General features: G+C 52.7%; 2 protein-coding genes across 2 annotated transcripts in view; both read right to left on the bottom strand.

The window, feature by feature from the left end:
- Positions 1–1678: 1678 nt before the first annotated feature.
- On the bottom strand, positions 1679–6455 carry LOC122369533 (integumentary mucin C.1-like). The gene is made up of 7 exons (XM_043344331.1): positions 6285–6455; positions 5364–5478; positions 4494–4694; positions 3616–4113; positions 3110–3288; positions 2656–2734; positions 1679–2269 (listed from the first exon to the last, which is right to left on the bottom strand). Exons 1-7 carry the CDS (start codon positions 6315–6317, stop codon positions 2115–2117), a joined length of 1260 nt encoding a protein of 419 aa, XP_043200266.1. The 5' UTR covers positions 6318–6455; the 3' UTR covers positions 1679–2114.
- A 3225-nt stretch (positions 6456–9680) lies between these two features.
- LOC122369526 (syndecan-like) overlaps positions 9681–15107 on the bottom strand; it is a 33550-nt gene continuing 28123 nt past the window's right edge. The window contains exons 3-5 of the mRNA XM_043344323.1: positions 14216–14364; positions 12246–12519; positions 9681–10782 (exon numbers count right to left, since the gene is read on the bottom strand). Of these exons, the coding sequence (XP_043200258.1) occupies positions 10616–10782; positions 12246–12519; positions 14216–14364 (590 nt within the window). The 3' untranslated portion in view covers positions 9681–10615. The remainder of the gene's footprint in view (positions 10783–12245; positions 12520–14215; positions 14365–15107) is intronic.

Here is a 15107-nt window from a genome sequence, read left to right as displayed (position 1 = left end):
TTGCATTGACACCGGCCGCTCCCCCGGTTTTCCAGGGGGGCTAAAAGGCAAAATTCAGTTAAATCAGAGGATCCTCGCGAAAACAGTGGAGCGAACTTACAACGAAGGTAGCCGCGCTATGAGAAAGCGATATACCAGCACCTCAAACATGTACTCTTATGCATTGATGCATATCGACCTGTTAACATAGATGTTGAAGCAGCTGTGACGTTAAAAAGATTGTTTCCTCTTGAAGGACTTCGAGAAGCGAGCAAGCACGTGCAGGTCTTTTTCGACGATGGTATCTCCATAACCGAACATATGAACAACCGCAAACACCATGAAACATCGCAACCAGCCCAGAAGACGTGATCTTAGTTCCAAAAAGCATGCAGCAGACCTCGGTGATGGCATTCCACTCGGTGACTTCTGACGGCCACGTGGGGCCCCCTTATTTTACGGAATCGGGAGGGGGTTCGCCCTTACAGCGTACCTAACCATTATTTCGGCAGTTCGAATCAACAAGATGGAAGAAGGCATCATCCTGCATGGAGTGATGCCCTTCGAGGAGTCAGCTCCCCGGCATACAGTAAATTAAATACAAAATCTCCTGAAACGGAGGATCCCGGAAACTGTACCCAAGGCTAAATGGCCCCTCCCTCATTAAACCTCAGCCCACACAAGTTCTGGTTGCTGGGGCGTTTTTGCGGCCGAGTCTAACGAACGTCCCCATGTGACTGTGGTGAGCCTCAGCAGTGCCAGTTGGCTACAATTACGAGCCATTTCAGAAGGGAGATCTCGCCGCGCGTGCGGCCAGTCCAGGCACCGATAAGGACTGATGCAGGTGGACCACAGTGATCATATTTGGTTATAAATGTGTAAAATTGGTGTGACAATATGTGATCCAAATTTGAAATGCCTACGTTTACAAATTTCTAAGCTACGGCGTTCTGAATGCAAATATGTATTTTGTCCCAATTTATCTGCCCAACCCTGTATGCAAGCTCTTTATTGGATCCATTAGGTATCCACGTACTATATCGCTCGGATAGATTCAGGAGAGACAAGGTGTTGGAATGCGCCAAACAGAGATGGGATCGCATAGACGGTTTCCAGTTTCCACATATGCACCTCAGTCCTCAGTCTCCTGTGGCATCTTCTGCGCCGCTCAGGACCCATCTGATCCAAAGCACGACTCATCGTAGCAGCTTTTAGGCGTCCAGACCTATTGTCCGTCCAGGTCCAGCCCCGCTGAATCTGTCAGTCCTCTGTATTACCCTTATTTGTAACTGTCCGGTGAAACTAGCTATTCTCTTACCCCGCGTTCGACGTCTCTCGGACGGCGAAGATTCTACGCAGTCCGGCCAATCACGTTCCATAACCGTAGCCGAGCCCCCGCTGACCTTGGACGGGATGGGCCGGACGACGTAAAATCTTAGTCGTCCGAGAGACATCGAACGCGGGGTTAGTTTCCTAAAGATATCCAGGGTTTCTAGTCCCATGACAAGTGTCCACCGACCTCAAACTAGTCCATTCACCCCAGCTGGTCCGCTCAGGAGAATCGGCTCTCGCTCAGCCGAGAACCGCTAGTTCAAGGTCGCGAATATCCGGCCTAATTTGGTAGCTGATCAGTTGGAAACGATGGACCAGCAGCGAAAAATGACGAGTCATGCTTGGTAGACAGACGGAGCGCACCGTATCATTCGACGTAGGGTGTATTTACTATTTAACATGCAAGCGATTACAATAAAATGGCATGCTTCATGAATCAACAGACAACAGGGAGGTACTGTCTTCAGTCACTCCACGGATGTTTATCACTTCGGGGTCTGCCTGTCAGCCGGCGCCCAGGGGGTCCGGGGTAGACTTCGACGGCACTCGGTCGAACACCAGCCGCTAATAGCGCGACATCTACCGCACTAGCCGACGCCTCCTGCACCCCTGACCTGGCGCAGGCCCAGACATGGCCCGCGCTGGTAACTTGAATCAAGTGCGGTTCACTGGCATGCTTCATTCACAAGAGCTAATCTGGATTTCCGATGACCAGCTGATAAGCTTTTTAAAAAGCACGGCCCCGTATCATCACTGACGTCATATTTCCGTCGATGACGTCACATGCCGTCCGCCCACTGAGGTCACACGGTGATCTGGCAGAAGAACGCGTGGAGGCTCGAACAGACGTCCGTCTCCCAGAAGCCGTCCAGGCTGTAGAGCCGCACGCACTGGCGCTGGGTCGGGTTCTGTGGCTCGTTGGTATCCCAGTTCTCATATACGCCTGCCGCCAGCGTGCCTGCAACACAGGAAAGTCGGGCGATCAGAGACCTCACGGGGTTCATAGTGCTCACGCCTCTGAGCCGCTGAGGTCATAGTTTACCAGGTCGAGGACGTGAGTTATAGTCAGTCAATAGTCACCGAATATCCAATGGTCGTGTACAATGGGCATTGAAATTAGCAGAAGTCACAGGTGTCGTATGTGCCATGCAACTCACTGACCAGTAGGCAGTAGTCAGAGGGACTACGTGGCATAGAACTGCTAACGGAATCTCACTGGTAGAGCTCCAGGCCAAATACGGGGGCACCGACCGGGTGGGGTGGGGACTGGGGCGCGATGTCGGTACCAACTGCCGGGTCAGGGTGCAGCGAGGGGCGCTAACAGTCGGAAGGGTACCCACTCACCGTCCGTCCAGCGGAATTCGCCGTTCTGCAACCGCAGGCCGATCCAAGAGTAGTAGACGTTGGTATGGAACAGGAACCACTGAAACAGACCCTAACTTATTAACACATAGTTCTGGTTCAAAGAACGTCATTTTACGAAGTCGAAGCTTGAAATGAAAATAACTTCTCCTTCTGCTCGAGACTCCGTGTGATTTCACTTTCCATTTCACTCCATCTAAATTTTGCATTTTCTTACAATTGAGCGATTTCTGTCTCCCAAGACCACCGCCTAGAGAAACTTCTTTTCCTGACCCATAACTGAAGCAGCTCGAATTCTTTAGACTTACAGCAGTCGCAACCACGCCTTTTTCGGCCACAGTCGAAGTCAATGCATCGTTTCCCGATCCAAAGTTACGGCAGGACTCTCGATCGATCCCAGTTAACGCCCCGCCGCGCTGAACGCTCGCATGCCCACCGTTTTGAGGCAGTCGTTGACAGACTGGTCTGTGATCTTCACCAGGTGGGCGTTCGGGTGGTCCTCGGCACAGATGGCGTTGGCGTCATCCCACGTCTGCGCCGTCTCCGTGTGCAGGCGGTAGAACGAGGTGCTGCTCTCAGCGTTCAGCAGGCAGCGCGAGTAGCCACTGGGGATCTCTGCAGAACAGAGATAGGTCGTTGATACGGATCTGAGGGTGCTACTGCTGACCCGTGCTGAACATCGCTGATGAACTAAGTCACGTTACATGTGATCAGCTACGGCACAAGCTTCACAAACATCAGCCTATTTAATGCTCGTTTCGTATACTATATTCCCCATCCATTCACGCAAATAAATAGCATGAATTTGACGGAACTGAGTACTGACGAACAAGAAAGACAAATGATCATTACCGGATCGATCTGGGCTCTCAATGAAAAACACGTCCCCCTGCCCCGCTCTCGCTCCTCCCGGCTCCCTCTTTCTTCCTCCTTCCCTCTCACCTGGGACCGTGGTTGCTGTGGCGGTGGTGGTGATGTTGAAGTCGAATGTGAAGCCGTCGGTGCTGGAGCCGGCAAACGATACGGTGCTAGGACCTGCAGTGGTAGTGCTGGCATCTGGTGTTGTGGTGGTAGTGCTGGCATCTGTTGTGGTGGTGGTGGTGCTGGCATCTGTTGTGGTGGTGGTGGTGCTGGGGCTTGTGGTGGTGATGGTGGTGCTGGGGCTTGTGGTGGTGGTGGTGGTGGTGGCGACACTAGTTGGGACATTGGTACCCTCTCGTGGTGTGGTGGTTGTGGTGTCTGTTGGGGTGCCGATGGTAGTGGTAGTAGTCGGAGTAGTAGTGGTTGTAGTGATGGTCGTGTCGACGGTGACGGTAGTGGTGGTGGTGTCCGTAGCAGTAGTGTCTGTGGTGATAGTGGTAGTGTCCGTGGTGGTAGTGTCTGTGGTAGTGGTAGTTGTGACAACCGGTGTGGTCGTGAACTGGTCGCAAATTTCATCATCTGAAAACGTTGGAATTGTCAAAGTATTGTCTTTCTCTCTATTTCTAGCACCTGGTTTTTAAGACATGCTAATAGCGAGTGGTGATCGTTGTTTAGCTCTTCGCAATTGTATTCTAAGCGGCCAGTGAAAGAAACATTTCATGGACATTAATCTACAGAAATATCGTTTCTTCGAGCATATATGAGTGCAAGAGAACGCCAAACGAGCCTGGCGAGTTCCAGATTTTACCAAAGTAGATTGACCAATCTGGCTAAAATCAAACCTAGCTCGCCCTGCCGGGAGGCGGCAAAGGTCGACGGCTGACCAGCGTCGGCCGATGCTCAGTGCCCGCCGGTGCTCAGTGCTCGCCGGTGCTCAGTGCTCAGTGCTCAGTGCTCACCTGGCCGGCAGCCGATGAACGAGTACGGGTCGCCCGTGTGCCGGGACAGACACTGGCACCGGTAGCTGCCGGGCGTGTTGCGGCACACCGTGTGCAGACCGGGGCACGGCCGGCTGCCGGGGTCGCGGCACTCGTCCACATCCTCACACTGTCCGAGCAGCAGCCACCAGCCGACCGGGCAGCGTACCCGGGAGCTGGGGCCTGCGCGGGGGGGGGGGGGGGGAGGGGGCACGTCAGACACAGACAACGGAAAGAGTTAGACCGGGCCAGACACGGACGGCAGACAGAGGGTCATGCAGTGACCACAGACAGGGTCAGACGGGATCAGATTCTGGTCAGACAGGGTCAGACACGGACTGTAGACAGGGTCAGACATGGACAGCAGATACCTATACCTACAATAGACGGGGACAGGATAGACAATACACGAACCAATTAACGGTTCAATTCGGACGATGGATTTACATACCATGCATGCTTCTCTAGACCAGAGGGTTTTACCAACAGAAAAATCGCCGCCTGCCGGATTTTTGTCTAAAGACCGCTTCAAATACGGAGCGTAAACCGTAAAGCCCTATCCGCTTACGTGCCCATCGCGTTTACGCTCCGCATGTGAAGCGGTCCTTACGCAAAACATTCCGGCAGGCAGCTATTTTTCTGTTGGTAAAACTGGCCTTTGATGAACCCACACACCTCGAAACGCAATAAGCCACGGCAATCATGCTGTTAAATAATCCCGGAACCTGTCGAAATCAGCCGCGTTGCGAGGCAGTATCCGCCACGTGGCGTGCGGTACAGCCTATCCACAGGCGCTCACTGCCAGTGCCATCTAGCGGCAGGATTATCAGTGGCGGCAGCGCGCCGTCTCACCTGGGAAAAACGGCGCGAGCTCGGCCACCGAGCGTTCAGCGGCTTCATCGCTGCTCCAGACGGCGGCGTCCGACCAGGACTGGGCGCCGGCGAGGGCGCACAGGGCGGCCAATGCCTGAGGCACAGCGGCCGGCCCGGTCAGAGGGGAGGGGAAGAGAGCTCAGCCAGCGCCGGCCAGACGTGCGACGGGGGAGGGGAGGAGAGCATAGCCAGAGCTGGCTGTAGGGGAGGAGGACACTAAGCATCGGTCGGGGGTGGGGGTAGCAAAGCCAGAGCCAGCCAGAGGGGAGGAAGAACAGCACTGCCAGGGAGGGGAGGGAGGGAGGGAGAGGCGTCACATCAAGTGGACGGTGACAACAGGGCACCGGAGGGCAAATGATATGGGCATGGCACACTGCCATACTCGTATCTAGTTACGAGACCACTAAGAAGTTTTTCCCCTCGGCTCTCCCTATGCACTCTACGGGCCAAGTCGAAATCTCGGTCACGTGGTCTACGCAAGCGAATTTCAAGAACCTCGATCAAAACGCCCCATGCGCCCTGTTTTCACCGTCCACCTCACATCCAGACTAGAGAGCTGGCTAGCCGACTCAGCATACCTATAAAATATTTGAAAAAAAATAGGAGGTATCACTTCCATACTTTTGATCTTTTATGCAGTTGTTACGACCAAATATCGGACTGAAGCACAACAAATAACCGTTTGAACACCGTAGACCACTCCTCACTATCGACTATGTGGACCAGGAACCGAGTTAAAAGTGGACCTTCCGCCTAGGCGTTCCACGATCAGACGATCACCATGATAGTCTATCATCATTCCTGTTTGCACACATTTGGTAGGAAAGTTTCAAAGCAACCACATTACCACGTCTTATTCACACTTATTGGCATCAACTCGACAGAGGACACTTCACTTACCGACACTGTGACTGCGGTCTGGTGGTGATCCATGTCTCTGGCGCGGCGCGATCCTCCCCGTGCGCCGGACGACCTCTCACTGACCCGAGGTCACGGCAGCCGGCCGGCCATTGCCGGCGGCGAGCGGGGCAGACCAGTGGTTGTGGAGGTGTAAACCCGCGACACCGGAGACAGACCGGCGGTCGTGAAGGTGCAAATTCAGGTAACAGACAGCCGCAAAGGTGCAAACACACGAGGTAGACCGCCGAGCTGGCCTTGAAAGTGCAAATCAAGGACCGGCGAACGTAGAGGTGCAAATTCGCGCGCTGGCCGTTAAAATACAAACCAAGGACCGGCGAACGTAGAGGTGCAAATTTGCGCGCTGGCCGTAAAAATGCAAACCAAGGACTAGCAAACGTAGAGGTGCTAATTCGCGGTTCCGCCTACAGTTTAGCAGGTCAAAGCTATTCAAGCATGACGCCGACCGAAGCCATTCGATTTCTACATCAGCATGAGCTAGAACGGGGGCGGATACGGCTCCTCTCGCAGTTTCTTTCACGATTGACCTAGTTAGTGCTTATTAGTGGTGTCAATCGGTTACCAAAATTTCGGTATACCGATACCGAACCAAAACCGATTCGGTATTCGGTATGATATACCAAAAGCATTTGGTATTTTGTCGGTATCATGAAAATCAACTACTGCCATAAAAGATTTGAAAGCATTTTTGATAAACCTTCTGAACTCAAAATTGATTTGCTAAATGACACTGGATGAAGAAAAAATGGCAATCATGACACATTTCTCCCAAATGCATGATGTCCTAACAAATGGGCAAACACATGAGCTGCAATATCAAATACATCAGACCACCAATGTTAAATGGCAACTTATCAGTTATCAGTGCTAGCAAATTCCAATACCATGAGGATAATTATCTTACAAAGAAAGCCAATGTGCAAGACATGAACATGAATTAATGTTTTACTCACTGTATGCTGGAAAACATACTTTAACTGCCTTTCTCAAAATTTCCAAAGCATTTATTAGCAACAAATTTGACTTTGTTTTGAGGAGTCTGTGATTGATCTTGACCTTGTCTTGCTCTCCATTTCACTGCAATGCAATTACATTATCCAAAACCCTGTTTAATACAGCACTACATTCACCATTATCATCTAATATTGAAGGCAGCATTTGTCACTTCATCATCATCCCACAAATCTTCAACTTCGCTCAACTTCAAAAGCCTCTGTAGTGAGCGATCCTGTCATGATCCTGTGGATAATTTATTTTCTTCAATTAGTGTTCTCTTTCCTGCTCACCTCAACAGATACAGATCGCTAGCAATGTTATCATAAGCATTAATAAAATATTTTTTGGCTTGATTCGCACACAGCAGTTTCAAAACTGAACACATCTAAAAACATTTCAATGTCGCAGCTGCGCCAAGTACCGATGTAGCTCAATAGCTAATTGAAAATAATTGAACAACTTTGTTTTTCTGGTACTTCATTTTTCAGCAAAAACGGCCTACAAGCTTTTTTTAATTAATTTTAAGATGTCAAAATTTATACAAGGAATTTTGATTTAAGTGGACTTAAGGAAAAGAAAAGAAAAACTTTATTTTATACAGCTTAATGCAAATGGCCGCCGCCTCTAAGGCCGCCATTATGGAAGAGATGGCACGTGACGTGTGTCAATGCTTCCGTAAAATTATGGACATTTTACTTAGATTTCATCGCGATATCATTACAGTGGTGTCTGCTATCTATCAGTGTGCCTCGTAAGTAATCATTTATCAAGTTTTGTTGTGTTAAACATTTGTTTATGAAGAAAAATTGGCTGCGTCAGTATCGTCACCAATCACCATGCTACTTGGGTTGAACGGTTGAACTGTAGGTATCATGGGTCATCCTGACACCGATATAACAGCAACATCAATGCATCTAGAAATCCTTCGGAAATGTAAAGACGTAGCATCCCTTAAAATCACAGAGTCAAAATACATCAGAGACCTTCATCCCAAGCTGAACACGCAAAACTCATCGTGGAAACTCATAGCCCCACCACCTTATGGCACTCAGTAGGCCATATATAGGCTGTCAGACACTGTATAAAGTTTCATTCACTCATTCACTCAGTTGCCTATTCATTCACCGACACATTCATCATTTCAGTACCACCTGTGTATTGTAACACAACTGCACGAATATCCCGAATCGATCTGATCTTGCATGTGTGCATCATTGTATGTTTCGTGTATTTATGCATTGGTGTATGGTAGCTGTGTTTGAGAGATATATCAGGCTTGATATCCCAGAAAAAGGAAGATGCGCTTCAATGAATGTTTGTGTTTGCGAGTGTGCTAGACATTTTGAAATTTCAAAAAATATGTCAGACTTGATAATGGGCTACGCCCGAAACTGTCGTCTCACTTTGTTATAATTATATTCGGCAATATATTGAACCTTATTATGAGGCTACGGTTTCTTATTATCATTTTATCATGGGTTTTGTTTACATTAATGGTGTAGCCCAAGGTGTAGCTCATCATTGTCAATGGGGTCACCACTTTTGGATCATGATAACACACTTAACCCTGTCTTGACCGGACTCGAAATGAATGACTGGAATTGAAAGAACGTTTGTTGGTTCAGGCATGGACAAGTTATTGTTCTAACACCTTATGCAGATGACTTGAATCCACATTCCAGTTAAATAACTGACCTGAATATTAATAGTTACAAAATACAGTTATGAATGTTTTTTGCAGTGCAAATAGTTAAGAGGATGCCTGATTTGTTTTTGTTCCCATATTTTAAAGTATTAGATAGTAGATACCTTTCAAGGCTAATCATATGTCTTGAGAAAGTTTGAAGCACATGTCTTATAATTCCCTGATTTCGGTATCTAGTCGGTATTTCCCCCCTATTTCTGAAAATCGGTTCGGTTTTGGTATACTCTCAGTGGGTTTGGTCGGTATCGGTTTGGTATTGGTTTCCAAAATTTCTGAAATTGACATCACTAGTGCTTATAAAAGCGTGTGCGTGAGCCGTTATGGATTTAGTGATGCCAACCGTTCACCTCTGGTCAGGTCACAGACCGAAAGGTCGGGGTCTGGTTTGTGGTCAATAACTTCGACTAAAACGGTGGTCGCACGGCAATGATCCATGCTTCATATCCGTCTAGCCTTGTCGAATGACGGCGCACCTTTTTGGGCAACAAGGTCAACTGGCGAACCTTCGCACTTGCCTTAGATTCAGATCGCATGGGACTCCGCGGTCCCACTACAATAGTTTGCGTTAACATCGTTAGTTCACATTTTCCTCTCAAAATGAAATTTAAAAATGGAACGCGCCCGTTTCTCATTGGGGCGTAAGCACAGCTGAGCTCACCATCGAAATACACGCGCTTCTTAATGAATTTGTATTCTTTCTCTGGTTCCGTACAAACATTATTCGGGTGCGTGGGGCTGATGTGCACGCCCCGCGCCATCACTGCGGAGGCCCTGCCCGATCGCGCAGAGTCGCGCACATCACAACGTTAACGACAAACCATCTCGCAGACTCGTTGTACAACCACGTAAAAGTCGAGTCGTCCAGTTAAGTATAAGACCTAAGGAAGAAGCATCAACCACAAAGGAAACACCTTCCTGTGTCCCTATAAGCGCTAAAATAATTATTAAACACCGATAATCTCCCGCGGACGTCAGGTTGTGGCCGGCGTTGGCTGCGCCCTCTCGGCTGGCGGCAGCGGCCCCCGCTCGGCGGATATGGCACAGAGCTGGCCGGCTCGGCAGCGGCGGCAGTGGGCGGCCGGCCGGTCCCGCGCTCCGCCGCGCTCCCCGAACTGCGCTCGCTGCGGCCCTATTCCCTCAGACCGGCCCGCGCGGCCTCAGACGAAATAGGAACGAGAGCGTGCTCGGAAACACCAGCGTCGCCAGGCGGCGCAGTGCCGTGATAGGTGGCGCTGCCGGCGGCGCAGTGCCGTTGTAGGTGACGCTGTCGTCGACCGCTGCCGTGAGCTGCTTGGATCAGTCATAGGCGCGCCCGCGGCAGGCCCATTGACGTGGTGCCAGCGCCACAGAATACATATAAAATACAGGGTGTGAGTGGTCCCGGCGTCAACTCAGCACTGCACGCGCTCACTCGCTCACTCGCACACCCGCTGACACCGACAATCGTCTCGCTCACTCTTGTTCACTCAGCTTCTCACGCTCACCACTTTCTATCTACAGCTCTATGGTTACACGGGCACCCATCTTTCTCACTCACACGGAACAGTCTGACAAACACGAACACAGGTACGCGCACTTGTGCGGCGCGCTGTCAGCTTCGCGACGGCAACATCTACGCGTAGAACTCCTTGTTTTTGCTGTAGCTGTTGCCCCCGGTGAGCGAGCGTTTGGGCTCGTCCACTGGGTACGATCCTTCGTCCTTCTTCCGCATCCGGTAGACGATGAGCATGACCAGCAGGATGGCGCAGAGCAGGCCGACCACGGCGCCGCCGACCACGGCTGAAACAGGGGAGGGAGGGTCAGACTGACCGCTGCTGAAACGCGGGGAGGAACGGTCAGAGCAGACCGACCACGGCTGGAATATGACACAGAGAGCGAACGGTCAGGCACAGGCGGGCGGATGATGCCAATGATAATTTCTTGTGCTGAGGATGATGATTTATGTGGGTTTTACGGCGCCCGGAGCGCACAGATAATGGGCATATTCTCTATGGCAGTCGATCCACGGTTGGACAATAGGGAAATGCGACCGATGCCCTGGCGACGTATTAGGATTGCGGTGAATGACATTCCAATTACCGAAACTAAGCCAACTCGTCCCAGCAAACCTACATTGCATATGGTCACAGTAGATAGCATAATGCCGCCAATCCCCAGTAGCCCGTAAGAAGACGTTGACGCCGTTTCGCAGAACGTTGCGTCATCAGCTTTCTGAGTGGAAGCGATGACCCGGGAATGAGGCTGTACCGGAGCGCTGAGCACTGCGCAGTACTGAACTAATGCTCGGAGGGAAATCCTGGATGTTGTTTATCTCGGGAACTTCCGTGTTTTCAAACTTCTTTAATATAAACAAACATTCCGCCATTTTCTTTTTAGCCACTGAATGGCCGAGATGCGTTAGCTCGACCTGACCCCGACTGACAACAGGGGGTCACCACCAGCACGGTGGCAAAAGACACCGATCAGCACGGCGCTGCCGCCCACCATCCCGCCACCGCGCCGGCACAGTCTAAGGGCGCCGATAGATAGAGTCCTGACTCATAGACCTTTGTACATATCTGTCATTGACCTGTGACCCCTGCATTTGTACAGACGGCTCTTATGCATTTGTACATAAGGGCCGCCGAGTAATAGTGACGAATAAAGCTATAGCGCTGAGAGAAGAGCTGATGAAATGTCCCGCTTTCCAATGTAAATTAAATCAATCACTCTTACGGCAAACGTTTGCGTCAATCCCCATGATGCCAGTTCACATTTTTTGTCGCGCTGTGTCACCGTTGACGGCATTGATGGCCCGCCCGTGTGATGACTGCACGCGCTCCGCTTACGTCAGGAGGCCGGTATGGGAGCATATACAGTACAGTGGCTCCTCACGGCGCAATAAGTTCCCAGTGACCAGTGCGTGATCAGACTCTCGGCACCAGATAACTCGGGTGGGCCAGAGAAAACGTGTGGATTTGTGTCAAGCGCATGGCGGCGACACATGCTACCAATGATTTCTTATAAGGTGGATAGGTGTGATGATTCATGCCATTGACCATGGGGAGCGAGCAGTAAGTACTACGACACATCTCTGCTTGTTTAGGGGCGCGTTAACAAACAAGGGTATGGGGATTACGGCACGTCGTTTCAACTATCGGAAATGACGTCACTGTTCCCTATAGGGAGTCCGCCACGACGGACACGGTGCGAGGCGAGTAAACCCTCTCTCCCTCCCTCTCCCCTCTCCCCACGGCTCTCACCTGCCAGGATGCCGGGCTGCGCGAAGAAGGACGTGTTGCGATCGACCGCCTTGGTGCCGAGCCCGTCCATGCTGCCCGCCAGGTCGGCCTCGCGCTGGCGCTCCAGCTCGCGCTCCAGCTCCAGCTCGCGCTCCAGCTCCTCCTCCTTCTCCTTAACGGTCTGCAGCTCGTTCTCGACGTTCTCGAACTCCTGCAGGGTCACCTCGGGCGGCAGCACCAGGTCGTCGTCGTCGTCGTCGTCGTACAGATCCTCGTCCTCCTCGGCCGGCGCCGGCTGACGGGTGAGCGGGGAGGTCAGAGCCGGGCCGCGGCGAGGTCAGGGGTGAGAGGCGGGGTCACACGGAGGTCAGCACACGTCTGTCCAGTCAGCGGGAGGGCGGAGGGCTCCGAGGTCAAATGGACCACATTCCTCTATTCAGGCTTGGGTAGGGCGAACAAAGCGCGACAGTAGGATCCTATGGAGCAGCACAGAACGCAAGAACGCAACAATCACCGATTATCCTGACACAATCTGCCTGAAGAAAATGGCATGGGCGCTAGAGAATCCATGAGCGATCATCAAAGCGGAGGTGAGGGGAGGGCCGACCACAGCTGCTACGACACACAGGTAAACCTGCACTGCTGCCACGACAGTCCACTCAAACGGAGCCCACGACGGTACAACAGCCGTACAACAGCGGTACAACGACAGTACCTACACAATCAATGCAGTACAACAACCACAAATAGCAGTACAACGCACCGACAGCCTCCCTCCGGGCTCACCGGCGGCGAGGGCGCACCTATCTATCTCACAAACATCTCAATTGTAGGCGCCGCGGCTATCCGCCACTTGCGCTGCCCCATTTTCACATTCCAAGCAAATAACGGTTGTCTGGGCAGATTGGGCAGAGCGCAGGGCTCGGACGTTGGCACTGAGTTCGGTCGTCACACCGTCCGACCGGAGGCGAGGGTGACGCTCCGGTGCCCCCCCCCCCCCCTCCTGCCGGGTGATGTGCCAGGCCAGGTAACGGTGAGCCGGGCCGCACACCGGACGGCCTTGCAGCGGTGTGACAGCCGGGCCGGTCGGGACCAGCGCGGCGGAGCTACAGAGCTAGCGGCACTACGGACGACACACACACAGACACACGGCACCAAAAGACGTACCACACGGCACAGCACAAACAACACACCACACAGAGGACCGAACGATAACAGGTGGCAGGAGAAAACACAGTCCACACAGTTATCAACTGATATCCCACGGGACCAAGACCAATACACCAGGGAGCTTTAAACAGCGGGGACTCAGAGCGGCCGCGGGAAGGGTAGAGGGATGGGCGCAGAACGGCACATCGCCGAGCAGCCCCGCGGCGGCCGGCGCCGCACCGTGACAAATTCGGCGCGATACGAGCGGCGCGGCGCTCACGGTGCGCGGCTGACTCAGCCCAGCGCATAAGGGCTATTTTATCGGGGTGAGCCGGCGGCGAATGGACCCTACCGCCGCCAAGGCCGGTTACTGGACCGGACCAGTCGGAGCGGAGCATTTGCTCACGTTCGGCCGCCGCCCTGGAATCTGCAGCGTGCCTCCAGTGCGAATCACCGGCGCGCCCCCGGTCCCCTAGCAGCCGGCACGGGCGGAGCGGCACACAACCACTCCGCGGTGTGCCACTACGAGCCGGCCCCTGGGCCTGTTTCACCGCACGCCGCTACTCGCTGCTACCGCTTCAGTTTCTATGGAAACATCAACAAATTTGGCAATTTCGCTTATAGTTCCATGGAAACTGAAGCGTTAGTACGTGGTAGCAATGGGCAGCGACATGCCATGAAACAGGGCCCTGTGGCTGACCGATGAGACCGACCAGACCTGACCTGACCCGGTTAGTCAACCACCTCACCCACAAGAGCAGCAGCATTCTCAGCGCTCCACCCGCTCAGGTGTCTACGCCAATCGACCGTCTCGACCTGGCATGACCTGACCGTCGACTGACCTTGGGTTCCGGGTGACGCTCCGCGCCGAGCGACGGCTTGTGCTCGCTGTGTACCACCGGCTCCTCCACTCGCACTGGTGGCACGGAGTGGACCACGCCAACGCCCACCGACGGATTGCTACTGTCCTTCTCCTTGGAGATGGAGTCGTCTGTGGAGCACAGAGAGCACGAGGGTCAGCGAGGGACATCAGAGAACACGAGGAGTTAGCGAGGGAGCACGAATATAACGGGGAGTCAGTGAAGGAGCACGGAGAGCACGGGAGTCGGCGAGCGAGCACGGATAACACGGGAATCAGTGAAGGAGATCAGAGAGCACGAATAACACGGGAGTCGGTGTGGGAGCACAGGGAACACGGGGAATCAGTGAGGGGGCACAGAGATTGCGAGGAGTCAGTGATGGAACTCAGAGAACACGATGCGTCAGTGAGAGAGCTGTGGGCAAGACGGACACTGACTGCACTGTGTTCGGCACGGCGTGCGGACAGTGTTAGCGGACATAAGTGTCAGTTCACACAGGATGTTTGTCCCACATATTGTTGCAGAGCATAACTCACCAATCAGTAGCACCATTGTCAAACCGTGCATACAAAGGCAGGCGGCAGCAGCACCGCCGAGCAAACAACATCACGATAAACTGACACGGGAAAGACCTATAAACAAACAACCCCTCTTTCAGCCAGTCGCAGCCCACCGCTGCAAGTTTTCAGCATCGAAATCGGGCGAACACGGTCAATGGAGGCGCCCGCGCCAAATCATCAGCCATGCACATCGAATGGCGCCGCGGCGCCCATCAGTATACAACAGATCACGAGTGTGGTGCCTGGCGCCGGCGACCAGCCGATGTCCTCGGTGCTGGAATCCGCCGTCATCCGCCGATGACGCCTCACCCCGG

The sequence above is a fragment of the Amphibalanus amphitrite genome, unplaced genomic scaffold (assembly GCF_019059575.1).
Source record: "Amphibalanus amphitrite isolate SeventyFive unplaced genomic scaffold, NRLGWU_Aamphi_draft 001046F_arrow, whole genome shotgun sequence".
Lineage (NCBI taxonomy): Eukaryota > Metazoa > Arthropoda > Thecostraca > Balanomorpha > Balanidae > Amphibalanus > Amphibalanus amphitrite.
Note: the sequence above shows the minus strand (reverse complement) of the source record. Positions and strands in the feature narration are given on the sequence as shown.

Coding starts and splice junctions, on each gene's coding strand:
- LOC122369533 (XM_043344331.1), bottom strand. CDS start 6,317: ATGGATCACCACCAGACCGCAGTCACAGTGTCG. Junction 2,735..3,109: donor TCAACGACTGCCTCAAAACG/GTGGGCATGCGA, acceptor GGTCTGTTTCAG/TGGTTCCTGTTCCATACCAA. Junction 2,270..2,655: donor CGAATTCCGCTGGACGGACG/GTGAGTGGGTAC, acceptor CCTGTGTTGCAG/GCACGCTGGCGGCAGGCGTA.